Here is a 22,494-nt window from a genome sequence, read left to right on the forward strand (position 1 = left end):
AGGGGCCTTTACATCCATAAGTTTGGGAAGCACTGATTTAGGATTAATTTAAGAATTATGATAGTGAAAAAAATGATGCAAAAATAGTATTTCCTTGTAATCAAGGAAACAGAATATTGGTAATTTAAATTTACTGAAATAAAATGGAAATAAAAGAAAAGTTTTATTTATAGAGAAGATATAAGCAGTGTGTGTGTGGGTGCATATTTTGTCAGAGATTTTTAATAAATAAATATATTTTTTCTTCTATTCTAACATAACACCTTCAACCTCTCATTTCTTTGCTGTGAAACTAGAGAGGTGATGCAAAGATAAGATTGGTACATTGTATGATTAAAAGATGATTATACGCTGTTTCCTTTTTATTTTACAACTGAAGATTATGTTTCCTTCACACTAAGAAATTGGTACAGGTTCCAAATACAGTTTAAGGCACATCTGTGCACCATTAATTTCTATGTTTTCATGGTTGTTCTTAGATAAAATGTTAAAGATAATGTAAAGGATCTTTATATTAAAACACAAAAATAAGTTTCTGAGTTAGAAATCAACTAAATTTATTACACTTCATCTTAAATGATATTCACAGGATCTCTATCAGTTTCTGAGACAACAACAGTTACATCTCCTAATTTTTGTTCTAAGACCTGTGCTAAGTACTTTAAGAAGCCTCTTTCAGTATTACTATGTTCACAAAGAATAACTGAAGTACCATGATGAACTGCATCTAATATATCATGGTGGGACATTTCTCCTGTTAAAAAGAGATCGGCTTTCTGTCCTCTAAGGATACTTCCGCCTGATCCTGCACAAGCTGCAACTGTAGCAATAGGAGAATCTGTAAGAAAAAAAAAAGAGGAGGGGAGGGGGAAATTGCCTTAAACACCAGTCCAAATCTAAACACATTTGTTTTTGAACTTTATTAAGAATCATTCACAATAATAATTATAAAAGATGGTTCCTTTTATGGTGAATAACTAGTATACAATAACTAGTTACAATCTTTCATCACTTTCATATATATTAATTTATCCAAACGTTATGCTCATAAGAAGTAATCCTTTATCCTTCTTAGTTCTTTCACACATTCTGAAATAAGGTACTACATGAATTTGCTTTAAGCGAGAATCTTTTAGTGGGATTGAGTGAAATGATACTATTTCCAGCTTTAAGCAAGTGATTAATCAGTTAACACAATTTTTTTACATTATGCAAAATTTTTTGTCACCAATCAGCAGCAAGTGGAAAAACTGGAAGTCATTAAGAGACATGAAAGTGGTGCCAGTAATACAATGATTGTGTGAGACCTGGGATACAGTGAGTCTACAGTTTGCACTATATTAAATAAGAGCAAAGACAAGCAAAAGTTTCTACTGCTCCTTTAACACTGTAGATCACCCAATATAGAAGCCATTTAATGATCGAAATGAAGGAGCATCTTCTACCACTCTGGATTGAGAATTATAACCAAAAAACAATACCTCTTAGTAAAGGGAATATTCAGGCAAAAGCTGTCAGTATTTTTACCTCATTGTAAGAGACCATATTTCAAGAAGAATGTGAAAGCTTTATTGTGAGTTTAGGATGGTTTGACCATTTTAAAATTCAAACTGGACTACATAATGTAAGAATAACTGGGAATCTGCTGATGCTGATAAAGATTCTGCGGCCAAGTTTCCTGAAGAATTGCAAAAGATAATTCAGGAGGGTGATTATGACAATCAGCAAATATTCAACGTCAAGAAATTGGTCTCTTTTGTAAGCGTATGTCAACAAAAACTTTCCTGGTGAAAAGTGAAACATCTCAACCAGGATACAAAATATCTAAAGATCATCTTACACTTTTATTGGGAGACAATGCAGAAGGCTACTTTAAACTCAAGCCTATGTTAGTTTATCGTGTGCAAGATCTAACATTATTGAAGAAATTAGCACAACTGGAAAATAACTTGGATTTAATGAACTGGATAATGAAGATGTGAGAAACTTGCTCAATTTCCATTCAAAAAGTTAAGCGAGAATGAGCTCCTTCAACTAGAAGAACACCATGCATATGAAGAAGAAGATAAGTAGTGCAAACAGGAACAGAATGTTATAACTAAGAAGCTAACTAACTTGAGCTAGTTTTCAATCACATTGAGTATGCTAAGGAAATTTTGTTTGATGCTGATTCTAATATGGATTGAAGCTTCAAAGTCTGCTGAAATCTTGATAAAGTGATCAGCAGCTATCGCAAATTGCATGACACAATGAAAAAGTAGAGCACGATTCAAACATCTTTACTTAATTTTGTAAAAAAGTAGCTCAATCAAATGTTTAGACATTAAATAAAAATTTAAGCAATTGATTTTTATTAACTTCGATGATTTTATTCTCTAATATAGCTTATACTTTTAATTTTTTTTCAAGATTTACACCAACTGATGGATGAATTATAATTATTCCTATTGTTTATTGTATTTGCTTCACGTGATTCTGCTTAGCATGCATCAATCATTAAGTAAGGCTTTCCTGTACTGAGAAACAAGATAGAAATTTTGTAATAGTGATAAGATGATAGAAAAAGTGCAGATGTAAGCTACCAAAATGATTTATATATCTTCTTTCTCATTCATCAGATGATGGATTGAGTCTCCTGTAAACAAATCTTTGCCATCTGGCCATTTCTGTCATTTCTCTGAAGCTCAATAATTGTGACCTTTCCTTCAAAGACTGTAGCCAAGTTCTTTTTGGTCTACCTCTTGATCATCTTCCTCCAATGATTCCATTCAAGACTATGTTTGGCAATCTTTGAAAGGATATTCTCTGAAGTGTCCAAACCATCTTAATTGTTTTTTAAGAATTATAGCTGTATCTTCTGTATAGTTTAATTCATGTTTGTCTTGCTCATTTGTTTTGTGTTCTGACCAGTGAGTCTTACTATTCTTAAGGATTTCTTTTCAAATGCTTAAGATTTTCTGTATTTCTTTCTGATTGAGTGTCCATGTCTCAGCTCCACACACTGCTGTAGGTATAATAATGGTTTTATAGAGTTTGAGGATTTTTGAAATGCTGTTATTTTTCCATATTTTAATTTATTCATGTAAAGTTTGTAAACTTTGTTAAGTCTGTATTGTACTGTTTCTGCGTTATAGAGGTTGTGAGTAATGAGACTGCCAAGATATGTAAATTGCTTTACTTGTTCAAGTATATGATTTTCTAAATTTATTGAAATTTTTCCCCCATCTCTTCCTGTTTTCATTGTTTTACTTTTGCACTCTTCATTTAAAATTTTGTTTTTTTTCCAATTGTTCTTTAGATTCTGCAAGAATCTAAAGTATATTTAATGTGTATTTAATGTGTACAGTATATTTAATGTGTTTGATATTTGTAGACCTGGTTTCTTCAGCTATGAATTTGCATATTTCTTTGAGATAGATAATAAATTTGGTAAGAGTGGGCAATCCTGCTTGACTCCTTTTTCTACTTTGAATTTGTCTGTTTTTATTTTATTAAATTTGACAGTTGCTTTTCTACCTTTATATTCGTAATAAAGGTTTGTAGTTCTGAATCTGACAACATAGATTTTAAGATGTTTATCATTTATATATCATTAAAGCAAAATAATACCAAATGTATTATTTTGTTTTATATTAAACCCACATACAAGAACCTATAATATCTACATGCATCAATGTTGTGTGTGTGGCCAAGTGAAGAAGAAAGAACTTATTGATGCGTTTCTGGAACAAGTGGCAGTTGTAATTCTTAGGAAAAACAGTATGAGAAAGACTGCTCCAAAGGAAGAGGTAGATGGAATGAAGGAAGAGGATAAGAAAAAAGTTTTGGGTAGGTTTGAGGATGGACTGTGAATGGATGTTGACCCCCAACTGTTTGTGATTTTACAGGCTTAAAGATAGCAGAGGAATTACTGAGAGATTTCCCTCTTCATCAAGATCAAAACTTTTCAGGCTTTGCTTTCAGGAAATTTTTGGTATGTTGCATAAAATATGGGAATAATATTCTATAGCTGGTGTATTTGGGATTTTTATGAGGGTCAGTAGCTGAACAGATGGAATCAAGGTCTAGAACAGAAAATGGAGATTTTTTTTTTTTTTTAGAAGATGAGGTCAGTGAATAATGTCAGTTTATTATTATTATTATAATACCGTCCATGGAGTCAACAGACTCATCATAGTAGGTTCATTCAACTGACAACATCATATAGAATCTTAAAATCCTTGACACTTCTTGCATTGACAATTCTCCATGTAAAAAATCTACTCCTCAAACCCCTCTTCACCACACTTTTACATAACTTCCAGGAATGACCTCTGGTTCTTCCCCTCTCACCTTATACTCTTTTTTTTATAATCCCCTCTGGATTAATCTGATAAAATGTTCTCACTAACTTAAATGTTTGTCATACTACCTCTCTTCCTCCTATCCACCAAACTGTGCAATCCACATTTCTTCAACCTCTCTCTCTCCATAGCCAGCATTCCAAAGTCCTGACATTGTCTTAGTCACTTGCTTCTAGACTCTCTCCAATGTCTTCACATCACACTGAAAACCAGGTGACCAGATCTGAGTACAATAGTACAAGTGTGGTCTGACCAGTGTTATACAGTGGCACAACCACTTCCTTATCCTTGCATGTTCGAGTATTTCTTACCATAGCAGCACTACAATATGAAGCCTTTGCAACACTAACAATAATTAACCATGACTCCAAATCTCTAATTTCATCCACTTCCTGCGGTATGGTACCATCAATATAGTGCACAGCCTTATATTTCTGCACTCCAAAATGCAACACTTTGCACTTATTGATATTAAAACTGCAACCCAACTCTTTTGTTCAAGTAAAAAGTACATTCAAATCTTCCTGAAGGGAATTAACATCAGCAGTGCTACTTATAATTCTTTTCAACTTTTCATCATCAGGAAATAACTGAAGATCCTCAGTCAGTCCACATGATATATCATTTGCAAACAAGTTAAACAGCAGGGGCCCAAGAACAGAACCTTGGGGCACGCCACTGGTTGCCCTCCTTTTTTGAGACATTGCTCCATCATACACAACCTGCTGGTATTATTCAGAGAGCCAATCTCTGATCGCAGGTCCTTTGGCCAACTTATGTCGCAATCACATCACTCCTATCTGCCAAGCTCTATAGAGCATGTCCCTGTCATACTCAAGACAGTCTTAACTAGTAAATAAGTTATAGTTAATTAGCATTATATCCAGAATGCCCATGGGTTGCAAGTCTCATCAGAGGAGGCCAACCTCTCTAAAGACCACAAAGCATATCTTGCTTAAACACATTTACATTTACACTAACCATCTTCCAGTGATGCATTCTACTTATTCATCACTCTCCATGCAAAACAATCTATTTCTTATCTCCTTACCCACACAACCTTATACAGTTTTTAGGAATAATTTCTCATTCTCCCATTGCCTATTATCTGTATAATCCTATTAACTATACCCTATATTTATCTGACAGGTCCTTTAGCCAACTTATGTCTCAATCGCATCACTCCTCCTATCTGCCAAGCTTTGTAGAGCATGTCCCTGTCATACTCAAGATTCCACAGTCTCAAGACAGTCTTAGCTAGCTACCACTGGATTTCTCTGATGTATCCTAATCACTCAAACTCATAGGACTGCTACAGTCTTAAGGGGGCATACTTTACACAAGTGTACAATAGCGATAAATGGGAATTTTAGATCATTTTTCATGTAGGCATTTAACAAGGTCTTGGACTGTGGGGAAGACATCCCCTGACCTCACCTGATGCTCAATTCATTCCACAGATGTTCAATAGTGTTCAGATCAGGGGTCTATAGCAGCTAGTCAAGTGTGGTAATGTTCACATCCACAAACCATGCAATTACAGCTGTAGTCTTATGAAACAGTGCATTGTCTTGCTGAAAGATACAATGTCAATTCCATAGAAATGTCACAAAATAGAAAGCACTGCATTGTCCAGAATATTCAGACACCTCTCAGAGTTCAATGTTCGTGGCATCATAAACAGAGGTCCAAGGCTAAACTAGGAAAAACAGGACCATACCATCACACAACCACCTCTGAATTTCATAGTTGGGGTTATGCACTCTGGTAAGACATTGACTGAGCATCTGCCACATCCATCCTTCTACTCGGAAGAGGGTGATTGTGATTCATCGCTCCATAACACAGCTTTCCAAGCTTCCATGTCCCACTGTACATGATCTTTGCACCACTGAAGATGACACTGCATATTGGTTTGAGTAATGTGGGCCATGCATATTGTGGTACTACCATGGAAACCCATGTTGTGAGCCTTGGTTCTGAATGGTTTTGTGCAGATATGTGTTCCAATTGATGTCCGGAACTTCATATTAAACGTATTGGCCAATTTTTTTGCATATTATTTTTCACAGCATCCTACGGTCATGTTCAGTGAGTGTAATGGGTCGTCCACTGGAGGTAGCACTTGCAGTTGACCACTTGTGCTTCCTTCTCAGTGTGGTATCACTGATTATTGACCTGGAATGGCACCAATTTGTCAAACAGATAGACTTGCAGCACTGACTTGGGAGCATCATATTTCTCCAATTTATACCAGCTACAAATACATGACTTGTTACATGGCATGATGCACTTCGCCAAAGGGGAGGGGGTTCTGTTGACTTCTTTCCAAGCAGTTTAGCTATCACCTTATCTCTACTTTTTTTTTTTTTTTAAATCTGACCCCACACGAAAGGCTGTAAGACAATGCTGTGTGTGGGTAAGAGAGTATGAAGCAAGGAGAAATTGTTCATATTTTTTTTGAACAGCTAAAGGTTATAATCTTTGGAGGAAGGCAGAACAGAGAAGGCTGTTCCAAAGAATAGAAGTAGATTGAATGAAAGAGGAGGCAGAGAAGTTGGTTTGGAAAGTTTCAAGCTGGACTATAAATGGGTAGTGGTTAACAGCAGCTCTTGTTCTTATGATTTTGGAAGAAAGTGGAGGAATGACAGTGGCTAACTCAGCAGAGCACTACCCATGAAAGTATGTGTAGAACAGGCATAAGTGGAAATTGAACATCTACAAGAGTGGGACTGAAATAGATCAGTGACAGGTGGATCATTAATTAACTGGATTGCCTTCTTCTGGATAGCATCCAGAAGAAGGCAATCCACTCCAAATATGTGATCAATATTCCATGGATGGGAAGATTTGGGATTTGTATAGAATTTGCAGCTATAAAGGTGTGAAGCAGTGTTTTGAGTGGAAAAGTACACAATTTTTTGGTGGCTTCAGAAGCAATGGTTGAGATGTGTTCATGTCAGAAAGGTTGTAAATGAAAGTCAGATCAAGAAGAGAAATCGAGCCATGTTTGGATATCAGGTTTGAGATTAGACAAAGGGAGCACATTGGAGACGTTAATAACAATAGAGAAGAAAAATCAGGTTTATCCTTTCATTTCTCAAGAACTAACCATATCATTGAGTGGGATAAAAGCTCCATTCCTTACATGGAAGAGGATTTCCGCTCCCGAATTATTAAAGAAGCCGCAACAGTTGCCCATTCTGTACAAAATCTTAACAGGAACCAAGGATTTATCTTGCCCAAGATCTGGAAGATCCTCATTAGATCTCTAAACATACAAGAACTGAATTATAGTGCCAATTATAGAACATTCCTAAATAACAACAAGTGAGATCATACACGTGCTATGCATGTATTGTACGTGTTATGTTTTGTCAAATATAATTGGAATCAGTTGATTTATAGTCTGTAACAGTTTTTAGCTTTAAGTGCCTGATATCAGTTATGTACCCTGAAGATGCCAACAGCCTCAGTTGGTGAAACTAGTTGGTATAACATAGTTGTTCTAAAAAATACTTGATCAATAAATCCAAATAAAAGTCATTTCCATAGTTTTCGTGGTCAAGAAAATAACATTTTAACATAGTTAATGCAATTTTCTTTTTTGTCTGTCTTGGTAAATTTGTGCACATCTTTATGTTAAAACATGGTCTTGTGAAGACTAATCCATGTGCTGAACAGAAATTATCCAGTAGGCTTTTACCGTTATTATTAGCTTTGCCCTTATCTCCAAAATTTCCCAAAACATCTCTATATGTTAGGGATCTCCAAGGACAAGGCTTTCCATTTTGTTGTCAGCTGCCTTCTATAATGAGTCAAAGAATTTCTTCACTTCTTCCTTAGCAATATCTTCTGTGGGAACCATTGGCACAAGTAAGTTTCAATGTCTAGTTCCCCATTTTGAAATTTGCACATATTAACTCTACTTTCAACTGCCTGCCAATCAAAACTTGTGTTTTGGCATTGAATACTATCACTGCTTCTGTTCCTTGATCACTATTGCCCAAATATGACATTTATGTTTATTATTCAGTAGGATCTCATTTGTTTTGGTCTTTTTTATGTCGGTAACTCCAATTATGTTCATGTAGTACTCCTCTAGTTTTTCTGCAATTTGACTTCCTTCTGTTGTTGGCAGTCTTCAAGTCTGCTAATGCTAAATTTGTTCCAGTGGCTAGCGTTTCACTTTTTGCCCTGATTCTCTGGTGAAAATAGCAGGGACTTTTTTAACTGGGCTGTTTAAGAGAGCATGAAATTTCATCATGTTGTACCATCATAATTTGTCTAGTTTAGGATAATACAGAATACAATTTGTTTAGCAAGGGCTCAAATTTCCAACTCATCCCCCTTCATTAAGTATCCAGTAGGTATCTACTAATGAGGCAAATCATGTGAAGATGAAGACTAGGTATTATATCAGAAGTCCTCAGTTCTCCTCCCAGTTATCTAGCTTTGACCCTTAAGAAACCCATATTATACATATAAAATAAAAAAATAATTTATCCTTTGAACTTTAGGAATAGTCTGATGTTGCCATCAGTAAACAAGATCAGGCATTACTGACTTCCCTCCCTTCCAACTGATGTCCTGTTTCCTATGCCCAGCCATTTCCTATGCTAAAGTCAGATGATTATTGTTACCAACTGATGGCACTATTATGACTTCTGTTATCATTATATGAGACATTATTAAATAAAACAATCGTGTCTCTTGTAATGCCTTCATCACATGCTGTGCAAAAGTATGAATCTCAATGCAACTCAAAGGAATTATTCTCGTTACTCACATTGTTTTTCTACTTCCAATCAATGCTTCCAGTATTTAGTCACCCATTATCATCACTGTTCTGTCACTTCCTAATTTCCTGCTTGCTTCAACCTCACACCAAATAGCCTTTGCAGCCAATAGCACTGTTGGATACACTTTGTGTATGTGTGTCAAAAAATGCATGCTTGGAACACTTTCAGTTTTCAAAAAACATGAAAATTATACATACCTCATGAATAAGAACATTGAATAATTTAAAAATATATTAACAATTAAACACAATGACAGAAACAAAGTCTAACTTCTAATGTAAAACATACCTAAAGTATGTTTTGCTGATAATGCTAAACGGATGTAATTCAATTCCAAATGTTTCTTGATTGACTGTACTGCTTCTCTAATTGAAATAGGGTTATTCAAATGGCCATATCTTCCCATTCCAGTGTCTAATAATGGAGTCTGTAGGAAATATCAATAATTTTAAAATAATTCATTTGTATTTATTTTTATGTATATTATTGCTATTCTTATAATATACTGGTGACCAAAAACTAAGGACAAACTACAGTTTTACCTGTATATGAAAAAATTTCTATGATTACAGCCAAATGTGGACATAAATTTATTGCCAGCATAATAATAAATTATATTACACAAAAAACGTGTTATAAATTTTGTACAAATTAAATTGCAATATGTTGTTGGCAAAACTTACAAATTTCTAAAGGACATAGTTAAGGAATTAATGTACGGTGATTACAGAAACTATGCAGAGAGACATTTCAGTATGGAACATGTCCACCCCAAACTGCGATTCAGTTCTTAGAATGTTGTACCATGCTTAGCACCAAGTGATTCAGGAGTTCATGGGACAAACTGTCTCACTTCTCCTTCAGAGTAAAGATAAAGCCTTGTTTGTTTTCCAGAGGGGAATTTCAAGCAGCATTGCATCTCCCTATTGCATCCCAAATGTGTTCTATGGGATTGAGATCTAGGGAGCATGCTGGCCACTTGATTAATATCCTCGGTCTCCAGAGGTATCTCCACTGCTTGTGTATGGTGTGGTGTAGCATTGTCATCCGTAATATGAAATCCATAAAAATGAATTCTTCGCCTACACCATCATGAAACAATTGAACATGACGTTGAAGAATTTTGGTGTAATATCATTCTCTAGTCATAGTCCCTTTTTCCAACACTTGTAGCCCAGTGCATCCACTAAGCATAATGTTTCCCCACACCATGACCTCCGCACCAATGTATGTATCTCTTATAAGAACATTCTCACAATAGTAAGCAGTTCGTGTCAGATCAAGTGTTATCTAGAATTGGAAGAAAGACTGAAACGACTCATCTGTAAAGAGTATATTAGCCCATTGGAGTCTTGTCTAATATTTATGGATACAACACTGCTGCAAGTGTGTTCTATGATGAGTTGTAGATAAAGGAACGCAGGCTACAGGTCTTCGGGCATATAGGCCTACTTGTCAGACACGTCTTCCTACAGTTTGTCGAGATATCCATATGCCTGTGCTTGAACAGAGCAGGTTTGCAAGCTGATGTGCTATGGTACATCGATTACGTTATGCTGTTATAACCAAAAATCTGTCCTCATGTTCTTTGGAGAGGGAGGGCAACCTGTTAGCAAACATTCCATTAGTTTGAAACACTGCCCAGAGTCTGAATACAATGCTATATGAGATAAATGCAGACTACAGGCCTTCGTCTAACCTAACACTACCCAGAGCCTGGTACAACACTATGTGAGATTCCAAACTCTCTGGCAATATCAGTAATTATGCAGACTTAAAGCTTTCCAATATAATTCTTCCCCATGAGAAACCATCCAGACAACGTCTTTGAAACATTACATGACATGCCAATTTGCAAATTTATTCCTTCACAAAAAGAACTTCCTTCAAACACAATTTGCTTATTGCAGCCTTTTGTTCTGTTGAGTCCCACATGATCCCTTTGTACACAATTTGAAAATTTGAATGTATAACTGCTTTCTACTCAAAATCATCAGTTATACAAACTGCCACAAGCTGATTCATCTGAATTTGCAGCTGTAATCTTCAGAAATAGTGTTTGTCCTTTGGTTTTGGATGCCAGTGTACTTACTAACTTCTAGATGATATTTTTGGTTTTAATAGAAATAAATAGAATATTCAGGTTACTTGCTGAACTAAAAGCTGGAAATTATGATCAACTTAGGAGAACACTATCTTTGGTCACATGGTATCACTTGCTGAATGGGAAAAATGTCAGCAATGCATGGGAATCTTTGAAAAAGTGCTTAAATGAGGCGGTATCTGAATGTAACTCTAGTGTTTGAAGAATGAATAGGTTGGGAGTGAAATGGATGGGCAACCTTATTAAGCAAGAGATACAAGAAGATGATGATGTGGAAAGTGAGAGGAGTTATGAAATATATAAAGCTCGGGCGAGAAAAGTAACGATCATTATGCAGAAAACTAAATCGGAATATGAAAAGAAATTGGCCATGCAAACTAAAGGCAATTCAAAAGAATTAATGTGAAAGAATAACTTTATTGAATGCAGATGGTACTCGAGTGCCGGAAGCTAATGAGATTGTTCAGTTAATGAGTGCTCACTTTGCTAAGATATATCAACCAGGTGTATGTAACATGGTGCACAGTGCTACTGCTACATTGGATGAAGAGTTAGAGGTTCATGAAAATGAGGTTGAAGAGCTGTTGCATAACCTGGATAACAATTTGTCTATAGAAACAGATTGAATATCAGCCCGTTTGCTAAAAGAATGTTCAGCCAAATTGGCTAGGCCTTTCCCATATTTGTATAACTCGAGTCTCAGCTCAGGAATGATACCACAGGAATGGAAGGAATGTACGATAGTTCCATTGTACAAGGGTGGTGCAAAAACTGATGTTTCTAACTACCGACCTATCAGTATCTCTGGTGTGGTAATGAAGATTTTAGAGAAGTTGGTAAGAACTCGCATACAGAAATGGGTAGACAAACAAGCTATACTCTGCAAGGAAAAGCATGGGTTTACTAAAGGAAGGTCATGCATTAGTAATTTGTTTATATTTTATAGCAATGTTACAGCCGAGTTGGATAAAGGAAATGGATACACTATGTCAGATTTTTCTAAGGCATTTTATAGGATACCACACGAAAGGCTGTTGCATAAATTGGAGAATATGGGATTAGAATATAAACTCTTGACTTCAATCAGGGGATGGTTGACAGACAGATATCAAAAAGTAATACAGTGGGTGTGAATCTGCCAGATTTAAGATGACCAGTGGTGTACCTCAGGATTCAGTCCTTGGGTCATTATTGTTCAATCTATACATTAATGACATCGGGCAGGGTCTAACATCAGATGTGTAATTGTTTGCCGATGATGCGAAAATAGGCAGGACAATCAGGGATGCTACTGATATTCAGTACTTACAAAATGATTTGAATAGGCTGTAAATTTGGGGAAATGACTGTCAGTTTAATGTAATAAGTGTTAAGTATGCACTTTGGCGTGATTAGCGTTCCAGCTGCATATCATAGTAGCAGGGTTATGCTACAAGAAGCTGAGGAGGCAAGGGATCTTGGCATATTGGTGGATAGGTATTTGAAGTTCAAAGGTCACATAGCAAAAGTTGCAAATACAACTCATAGGATAATTGCAATGTTGAAGCAAACCTTGATATGTAAGGATAAGGAGGTCATTTTGCCTGTAGAAGGCTTTGATAAGACCACACTTGGATTATTATGCACAGATTTGGTCTCCTGGGTTCCAAGGGGATAAAGAAGCTATGGAAAGGGTGCAAAGAGGAGTTACAAAGATTATATCCTGATTATGGGATATTTAGATTATGAGGACAGATTGCAAACTCTGATTAACAGGAGAAAGAGGGGGTGATATGATAGAGGTCTATAAACTTTTGAATGGGTGCTATAGGATATCATCTGATGAAATTTTTCATTATATAGAAGGTGGGGAGAGAACACAGGGAGGGGGGGGTGAAGGCATCCATGGAAGTTAAGTTTGTTCATAGTGAAGAAAGAGGTAAGAGCTAGGTTTTTTTTCTCCCAGAGAGCAGTCAGTGAGTGGAATAGTTTGCCATTAGGGGTAGTGAGTGCATCTGGTGAGAATGAATTTAAGGGAAGGTATGACAGCTGGTTTGGATGATTTTTATCATAAGTTATTTACACATAAACACAAGAAGTCATATTTATTAAATATATCAAATATTTCAGTTTCAAACTAATAAACTATCATCAGAGGCCTGAACAACATTTTTTACAAGGTAGAATGAAATAATTGAATTATTCAGAATGGTACAAGCAGGGCCGGTTTTAGACTGTTAGATGCCTGTATGCCAGAGATAATTGGCCGCCCTTGAGGGTAAGGCTACACTAGTGTTTTTTTTTCAAACATGTACAGCAGTGAATAGAACATATGCAAGAATGGTGATAGCCACATTGACGGAAAAAATTTGTACAGAACATCACCATTCTTGTGCATATGTTCTATTCACTACTGTACATGTTCGAAAAAAAAAAAAAAAAAAAAAAAACTAGTGTAGCCTTACCCTAACAATGTAGATTGTGAATAAATTTACAGCATAACCCAATTTTACTGTCATAAAAACGTACTATCAGTACGTTTTTATGACAGTATAATGTAGCCTAATTGACAAAGGAAAATTCATAAAATATTTTATAGGCTGTAGGCTATTTATTTTAATTTTATAAAAATAGAAAAAGTACAATGAATGTATAAATTATATCAAACAGATGCAATCATTATGTCAGAACATTGCTCTTCTTGCTTTTTTATTTGCCAATTCATCAATAACATTTGATAATTCTAATTTTTCAGACAAATCCTTTTCTATTGCTAGCAATCCTAAATTACTAAACTTGTCTTGGGTCATTGATGTTCTTAAATATGTTTTTATAAGTTTGAGTTTCGAAAAGCTCCTTTCACCTGATGCTACACTAATGGGTAATGCAAGGAAAATTTTCAAAGCTATGAATAGATTTGGAAATGATGACATCAAGTTATTTTTTGCAATATACGTCAAATTTTTTAATGGGTCATTTTCTATAATGCCACTGCCACCACTAAAAGTTCTGTACGTTATCAGCTCATTGAAGAGCTCAAAACCATCAATATCTTTAATATATTTACCATCTTTATTAATTTGAAGGGAAACATCTAAATCAACACAAGCGTTTTTAATTTTTTCTTTGGTCATTTCTTTGAATTCACAAAGAAATTTAAATACATTATTACATTCATTCAGAATTTCAAATCTTTCCTTAATGGAATTTAATGCAGTATCAACAATTACTAGATAAAATTGTATTCTGAACAATTCTTTTGAATTTTTTTATTTCTTCATCAAGTTCATCTGGGCTTTCATAATCTAAGTGGCGAACTTTAGTTCTGTCCTTTACAAATGGAAATTCAGATACTACATTTACTTCTTTAGCTAAAATGTCTGCGTCTTTAATATAAGTATTAAATGTTTCATTGCATCTAGCTGTCCTTAAAAATTTAATGAGCTCACCCAAAACATTAAGAGATTCATTTATATTAGATTCAGGAGACTGCAACATTTTGCTTACGACATCAATTTTTGACAGAATATCATTCCATATAACAACTGAGTAAATGAACTTGAAAGAAGCAATCTAATCGAACGAACACTGAGCTGTATGTTTTGTTTTTATATCTCTGGAATTATCAGCTAATATATCATTTAAACTTTTTAAGGCTTCACTTAATTGCAATCTGAGAGGTCGCACCGCTTTTATTCTGCTCTCCCATCTTTTATCACTTACAGGCTTTAGTGTCAATTTAGGAATATTGTGTTTTAGTATATCTCATCTATAAGGGGATGCAGAGAAAAATGTATACAATCCTTGGATAATGTTAAAAAAATTAACTGTTTCCAATGTTTTTTCGGCAGCATCGTTTACAACAAGATTTAAAGAATGAGATGCACAAGTTACAAAAAAGGCTCTAGGATTTATATTCCTAATTTTGTTCTGCAAACTATTATGCTTGCCATGCATATTGGCCCCATTATCATACCCTTGTCCACGCATATTTTGAATATCTAACTCATAATCTATCAAGAGTCCACGTAAAAGATAATTATGTAAACTTTGCCCTGTAGTGTCTGAAACTGGATAAAATCCAAGAAATAATTCTTGAATTGCAACCTCAGAAGTGTCAATATTTACAATTCTTACTACAAATGATATCTGTTCAACGTGACTGGCATCTGGAGTGCAGTCGAGAATTACAGAAAAATATTTAGCCATTTTTAAAAAATTCCTTAATTTTTGATTTAATGCCGTTTGCTAAAACAGATATAATTTCGTTTTGAAAAGAATGGCCTAAGTAATGGGGTATACGATTTCTAGAATTTTGAGATTCTGTTATGTTATTTACATGCTGTGAAATAATAGGGTCAAATTTTGCCAACATTCTATGGCCTTTAAAAAATTTACATTGTTTGCTTCATATAATTTATTATTTGTACCTCTGAAAGCTAAACACTGTCCTGCTAAAAATTGTTTTAGCAGGACAGCTAACACTGTCCTGCAATGATTCTTTTGATGATGGCTCGCCATAGTCTTTTTTCAGATTCAAAATACCATTGCTGTTCTTTATCAATTGTACAATTGTTGTCAAGGCGTGTTTTTAATTCATACCACTTTTTACAATTTTGCATATGTTCTACACTCATTTCATGTCGTGGTAAATTAGTGTCTAAATGTCGCCAATCTGAAAACCACTGACTATCTGTTAATTTGTTTTTCTTTAAAGCAAACAGCTTACAATAATAATAAATTTACTCGTTTAATAAATTTAATAGTTTAATCCTTTATCCAAGTGTGAGCAAACAAAGTTTGCGCCTGAAAGTATCTTCAGGACTGAGGTAAGGTAGTACAACACCGGGCAACTCGTTGCAAAGGTGGAGCAAGCTAACATCACTCCTATCTCAGTATCTCCCATAATGCAAAACACATCTCCTTGCGGATATGTATAATGTTATGCATTAAGGGAAGGGCCATCACCCGACTAGTTTCGACCTTTATTGAGGTCTCTTCAGTGGGAGCCAGGCCCAAGTGGAGATACCAAGCAGAAGCTTTAGCAAGGTCATCTTTACCTATAGGAGTTGCCAAACAGTGTGCCACCTTTTTATTAAATTACTCTGGATTTAGAGAAAGATGTTGAAAGTTTATTTTTCACTTGGTTAGAATATAATAAATTTAGTTTAATCCTTTATCCAAGTGTGAGCAAACAAAGTTTGTGCCTGAAAGTATCTTCAGGACTGGGGTAAGGTGGAACAACACCGGGCAACTCGTTGCAAAGGTGGAGCAAGCTAACATCACTCCTATCTCAGTATCTCCCAGAAAAATAAACTTTCAATAAATAGCTTACAACAAAAGTAAAATACACTATTGGATTTTTCAGAATAGATTAACCAAGTTTTTTGAACTTTTTCACCATTAGGTAAGAGTCTTACAAACTGTGACATGGAAAATGATCTTCCATTGTTATCTTTAATAAAGTTTATATTTTAAGGTGTTACATGTCCCTTATGAATTTGATTCATTTGATTTTTCACATTCCACTTTGATTTCGCCCTTAATGTCTGGAAAAGGTTCTGAAGTGATTGATGTTGTTGGGTTATCTTCGTCTAACTTTACATATTTCAGTATGGATCCTCGTAATTTTTCCTTTTCCTTATCACTTTCATTCTTTCTTTTGAAATAAAAAGCACCAGACAGACGTTTAGTTTTCCTATCCCACATATCTAAACATATAATAAAACACATTAATAATAATGTTAATAATAATAAGCGCAAATTATTTTTTCTCTTTTTGAATGAATAAATAAATGTTGTAATGAACCTAAACTGAATTAAGCCTTTCTGTACAGATTCCGAAAAAACTCCGATATGTCCGTCCGTCTGTCAGGTTTATCTGAAAGACGGTGGTATATTTTATAACAGGTACTAGAAGAAAAAAAAAAATTGTAATTCCATTTTTCCCCCAATTATGTATTTTTAGTAGCAAAAAACTAGACCAAAACTATGGTTCGCTTGAATGAACATTTCTTGTTGAGTGATATTTTTAAAGAGATAGAGAATGAAACCCAAAGAAGATATTTCAAAGTTAGCACCGCTATAAGTTTTAACAATGTTACGTTCCTATTTCATCGCCAATATTTTAAAATTAACTATAGGCTATATCGAATTTATTCCATCAGTCGCCCTGGAGATTTGGCTGCCTGCGTGCATGCATGCCCTGCACACCTATTAGAACCGGCCCTGGGTACAAGCTACATGATGTTAAATTGCTAATAGTGTTATGCTTCACTTTAGAAAAGATTAATAATAAAAGTGATCATAAATTAATTTAAAAAAAAAAATCAGTTAACGCCTTTTTATTCCCGTATATAGGGAGTAGGCGAGGCCGTTTTAGCCCTATCTAACTTTTTGGAGACTGAGTGGGCAATTCAATCTCCACTGGTACCCAATCAGAAATAGCTGGCTCAAGGCTATCACTAATTAAGCGGCACGCAGTGAAGAGAGACGGCTCAACAAGTGCCGCCATCTCGTGGCCCCTAACCCTAGTATTTTTTTTAATGTCTGAAATAATGTGGGCTCTATGGTCGATTTTTTCTTGAGTTTATGGGACGAAAAACCCGAGTTTCCGGGAGAAAAAATCCGCTTGCCCATGCCAGAGATCAACTAACTCGGGAAATTGTCGAAAAAAGGCTTAGTAACCGACTAGATTTGAAACTAAGAAGTCTTCCTTCACACAGTCAAGCGCCGTGGTATGCAAACGCCACATCTACTGAGCTACACAGGCTCCCCAAAAAACAAAAAAAAAAAATAATTTATAATATCATACTAAACAGATTATTAGATAGATGTAGTATCCAGTGTTTTCTTAGGATCTATCTTTTTAAATATCACTATTGGCCTTAATTAAAAAAAAATAAAATAATAAATAAATAAAAAAAAGTGTTATTCAGATCAAACTTTCCCATATTTTTGACAAGGATAGCTAATCATTGCAATTCAAGTTAGGACATGAAGTAAGGCTTCAGCACTCTCTTTGAACAGGCATTCAAATTTATACTGACATCTGTGTAGAAAGCAAGTTTTAGACTAGAGAATGTTGTTGAATGCCTGTATTCCATGCTGTGCCAATCTAGACTTGTTGGATTTGTTGTGAAGAATATAAGATTGATGTTCTTGTATTCTTTTTTCTATTGAACGCCCAAGTTTGTCCAAAGTAGGAAAGCTGGCAGTCACATGGAACTTGATATTATATTATTTGACACCTCCAGGGAGTCCAAGGACTCACCGAGGGAGGATACCAGGTCTACAACTCCGTCTCCACCATTCAATCACAACTGACCACAACTACACCAATGCCATCTACCGCCTACCACCACTGGTATTTCCACAGACAATCACAAACATCCATGCCCACGGCGGGATTCGAACCCGCAGCCCTTTGGCTGGAAAGCGGATACGCTATCCACTCGGCCAACCAGGCCGACAAAAAAAAGCTCAGATGTCCTCTATCGACGACTAGATTTGAACCCCAAATCTTTCTTTGTGCGGTCAAGCTACGTAAGTGCAAACGGCAGGCACTTCTACTGAGCTACACAGGCTACAATACATATACACCAGGAAGAGACACAACTGACTGAGAGTTTATCTTTAGACGACGGGAAATACATGGATAGTTTATTAATGGGAAGTAGCTACTAAATCATGCTTCTTCAGAATTCTTAAAATAGGCCCTGATATGCCAGAGATGTATGGGATTGGAACTCGATGTATTGATTCTTTGTTATTTTGGTATTAATGGAGAAATTTTGAAGGAGATCGAAGAGATGAGAGAGATCTGGCAGTTATGGTGGACATAGACTTGAAGTTTAGTGGTCACATTGCTAAAACTGTAAGAACATCTCAGGAGATTATGGCAATAATAAGGAGGTCACTGATTTGCAGAAACAAAGAGGTTCTCTTGTATACAATTTTGATCAGGCGATATATATGGACTATTGTGAGTGTAGATTTGGTCTCCTAGTTTTAAAGGGAATGAGGATGCATTGGAAAGGGTCCAGAGAAGGTTTACTAAGTCAGTGTTAGGTTTATAGAATGTCAGATATGAGGAGAGATTGATGGAATGCAACTTACAGAGCCTGGTGATTAGAAGAAGAAGATATATGATTGAGACATAAGTTGGTAAGAAATTGTTATCAGATTAATGTGGATATTTTTCACAGAAAAGAGAAAGGCAAGGGCAGAATGAGAGGCCATCTCTATAAGTTGTATAAGGAGGATGTGAGTGATTGGTGATTTGCATGGAGAGTGACTGGCGAGTGGAATGGCAATGCCTGAAAGTGTGATGAATGTGGAAACTGCAAATGGGTTTAAGACACAGTTCGATGTGTAACAGCATATGGACCAACTGCAGTGAGTCTTTGACTCCATGGAAGTCAGATGTTAATAATAATAATAATAATGTTTTCTCTAATAATAATAAATTTAGTTTAATCCTTTATCCAAGTGTAAGCATACAAAGTTTGTGCCTGAAGTATCTTCAGGACTAGGGCAACTCGTGGCAAAGGTGGACCGAGCTCTCATCACTCCTTGTCTTAGTATCTCCCATAATGCAAAGCACATCTCCTTGCAGACATGTATAATGCTATGCATTAAGGGAAGGGCCACTATCTAGACCGGTTTCGACCTTTATTGAGGTCTTGTCAGTTGGAGCCAGACCCAGAGATGGTGATACCAAGATGGAAGAAATGGAGACGTCATATTCACCTATATGAGTTGCCAAAAGGTGTCTCACCTTATTGTTAAATTATTCTGGATTTAGAGAAAGATGTTAAAGTTTTTTTTTTTTTTCACTTGGTTAGACTATAATAAATTTAGTTTAATCCTTTACAAGTGTAAGCAAACAAAGTTTGCACCTGAAGTATCTTCAGGACTGAGGCAACTCGTGGTAAAGGTGAACCAAGCTCTCATCACTCCTTGTCTTAATATCTCCCATAATGCAAAGCACATCTCCTTGTGGACATGTATAATGCTATGCATTAAGGGAAGGGTCACAAAAAAACAAAAAAATAGAAATATTTTTCACCTATATCGATTTTACATGGGCCATGAAATACTTATAATTAAAAGTGTATATGCATGCCTTAATGTAATAAAATTTGTAATATAATGTTAGAATAATTGAATGTAGAACCACAAGCAATTGTAACTAAAAAGATCAGACAGGATTAGGCTAGTAAACTGAAGTTCAACAACAGTCTCAAAGGTCAAAGAATTATAGGAGTTTTTGCCACCAAACCTAAAGTAAGAGTGGGCGACTTAAGGGCGCTTCCAATAAATCTGGGAAGTTTTGGAAGGAAAGCAAATGATATAAAAGGTGGAGATTGAGGGGCAAGAAGGCTCTCTCTCTCTTTTTTTTGTTCCTGTGGCAAGGTTTTTGAGGAGGGGAAGAGTTGGAATCCCACGAGTGAGTAGTCTGGGAGATCATGGGGAGTTCGTGGCTGTATTTCAAGATATACTTCCGTGAAATTCTTTGACGAATGCACCAATCCACATGCATGCTTATTTGTCACAGCTGAAGCAGTTCCTAACATCGGCAAAGAAATACATTACTGTTACAAAGAAGGAATTTGCAAGACAACAACTGTCGGATAGTGCCCAATCACAGCCATCATGCAAGAAGGAAAAAGAAACCAGCAGAATTCACCTTATCCCTTAGGATCCAGGACTTTACCTGATATTATGAGATTGTAAGTAGATTGCTCTATCTTAATATCCAAGATTGTGTGCATAGATGACAGATATCAGTTCTGTTTAGTTAATGGTGTAATGTGTTGAAGGGGTCAGATAGCCAAATGTGAGTCTGGATATGCATAAAGGAATATTGTAAACCTGAGTATTGCTTGTGTTACCTAGTGCTTAGAATGTGTTATGTATAATTTTGCCTTATATTGTTAGTAATGAAAGTAAGGTAATGTATGCTAAAATCCATCCACATGTCTAACAAGTTGAGTGTATATAATTTCTTTGTCTAATGCTTTAAGTGAATTCTCTTAATGAATATGTGGAGAGTCAGGCACATGATATGTCCCATTACTTTTGTATATTAACTGTCTTAGTTAAAATAAACATATTTGATTTTGTTAACAGCTTGCCTAATCTTTGTTAGCCAATGCACTGTCTCATAAAAACTAAACGAACCTCTGTGAACCAAGTGCAGTAACCACCATGACTGAGTAATTCGGAGTTGTTTGAGATAAAATTGATTTAAGGGTTATTATGCTTGCTTAGCTAAGTTATTCTCTTGTATGTAAAGGAAAGATAAAAATAACGATGTAAGAGGGGAAGATACACAGAGATAAAAGAAACCTTATATAAACATAAGCAAACATTAAATAGCGTAAATCAAAATTTTACAGTATATCTGAATAAAGAGCCAGATTTCACTAATGACAACAACTTTAGACAATAATGTATTCACCACAATGATAAACTTAGCCCTTTTTTGTTCCTGATGCTCTTGGCATTTGTGTACAGTCATAACAAGTTACCTACTGGCTTTCTGTTTACTTAACCACATCACCGTCAATATGGATAAAACACCATCATATATTTCAATGTAATATCAATGGTATTACAATTTTTATATGCACTTCGCATCCATGGTAACCTGGACACATATATACGTCTTGGCCGGTTGGGTGGTTAAACCTGCTGCAGTCTGCTTGGCCCAGTTGGGTAACTTTGTTTCTCATCCATACACACTCAAAAGGTCTCAACATAAGGTCCACCCAGTGGTGAGCTATAAGGGGCTCGCACGAGCCCTTTGTTAAACTTTTCTCAAATTGCGAGCCCCTTCTTCTTCTTGTTTACTTTTTTATTTTTTCAAAAACAAAATTTTTTTTTTAAACATATTAAGCAACAAACTCATACGGTAACCTAACAAAAATTAGTCTATTCGGCAGTGTATAGATTATTTGGAATTATTGTTTCAACTCTATAATGGATGGAGCTTGCTTCACCTTTGCTCCGAGTTGCACTACCCAGGTGTTGACTTCGCTTGGACTCGCGAATAGTTCTTCGGCGTGAAACTCTTAGATTAGATTTCGATCTCCGAGTTTCGTATCCGGCTTTAAAATAATGAGGGTTTTTTTTATCCCCTTGTAAGATAAATTAACAAAGTTGATTGTGTGCAAATATTTCATGTGTAAATCATGAAATATTTGTTTAAAAATGATAGCCTTTAGAGGTTGATTGTCCTCTCATACTTTTTGATTGGGAT

The 22,494-nt window shown here is 35.5% G+C and overlaps 1 protein-coding gene across 1 annotated transcript in view; it reads right to left on the reverse strand.

The window, feature by feature from the left end:
• Positions 1-528: 528 nt before the first annotated feature.
• LOC150104459 (NIF3-like protein 1) overlaps positions 529-22,494 on the reverse strand; it is a 157,289-nt gene continuing 135,323 nt past the window's right edge. Inside the window, exons 7-8 of the mRNA XM_090395556.1 lie at positions 9,434-9,572; positions 529-838 (exon numbers count right to left, since the gene is read on the reverse strand). Of these exons, the coding sequence (XP_090251682.1) occupies positions 573-838; positions 9,434-9,572 (405 nt within the window). The 3' untranslated portion in view covers positions 529-572. The remainder of the gene's footprint in view (positions 839-9,433; positions 9,573-22,494) is intronic.

Source organism: Typopeltis vanoorti, chromosome 7 (genome assembly GCF_054136105.1).
Source record: "Typopeltis vanoorti isolate ZY-2024b chromosome 7, IOZ_Tvanoo_1.0, whole genome shotgun sequence".
In the NCBI taxonomy this organism is placed as follows: Eukaryota; Metazoa; Arthropoda; class Arachnida; order Uropygi; family Thelyphonidae; genus Typopeltis; species Typopeltis vanoorti.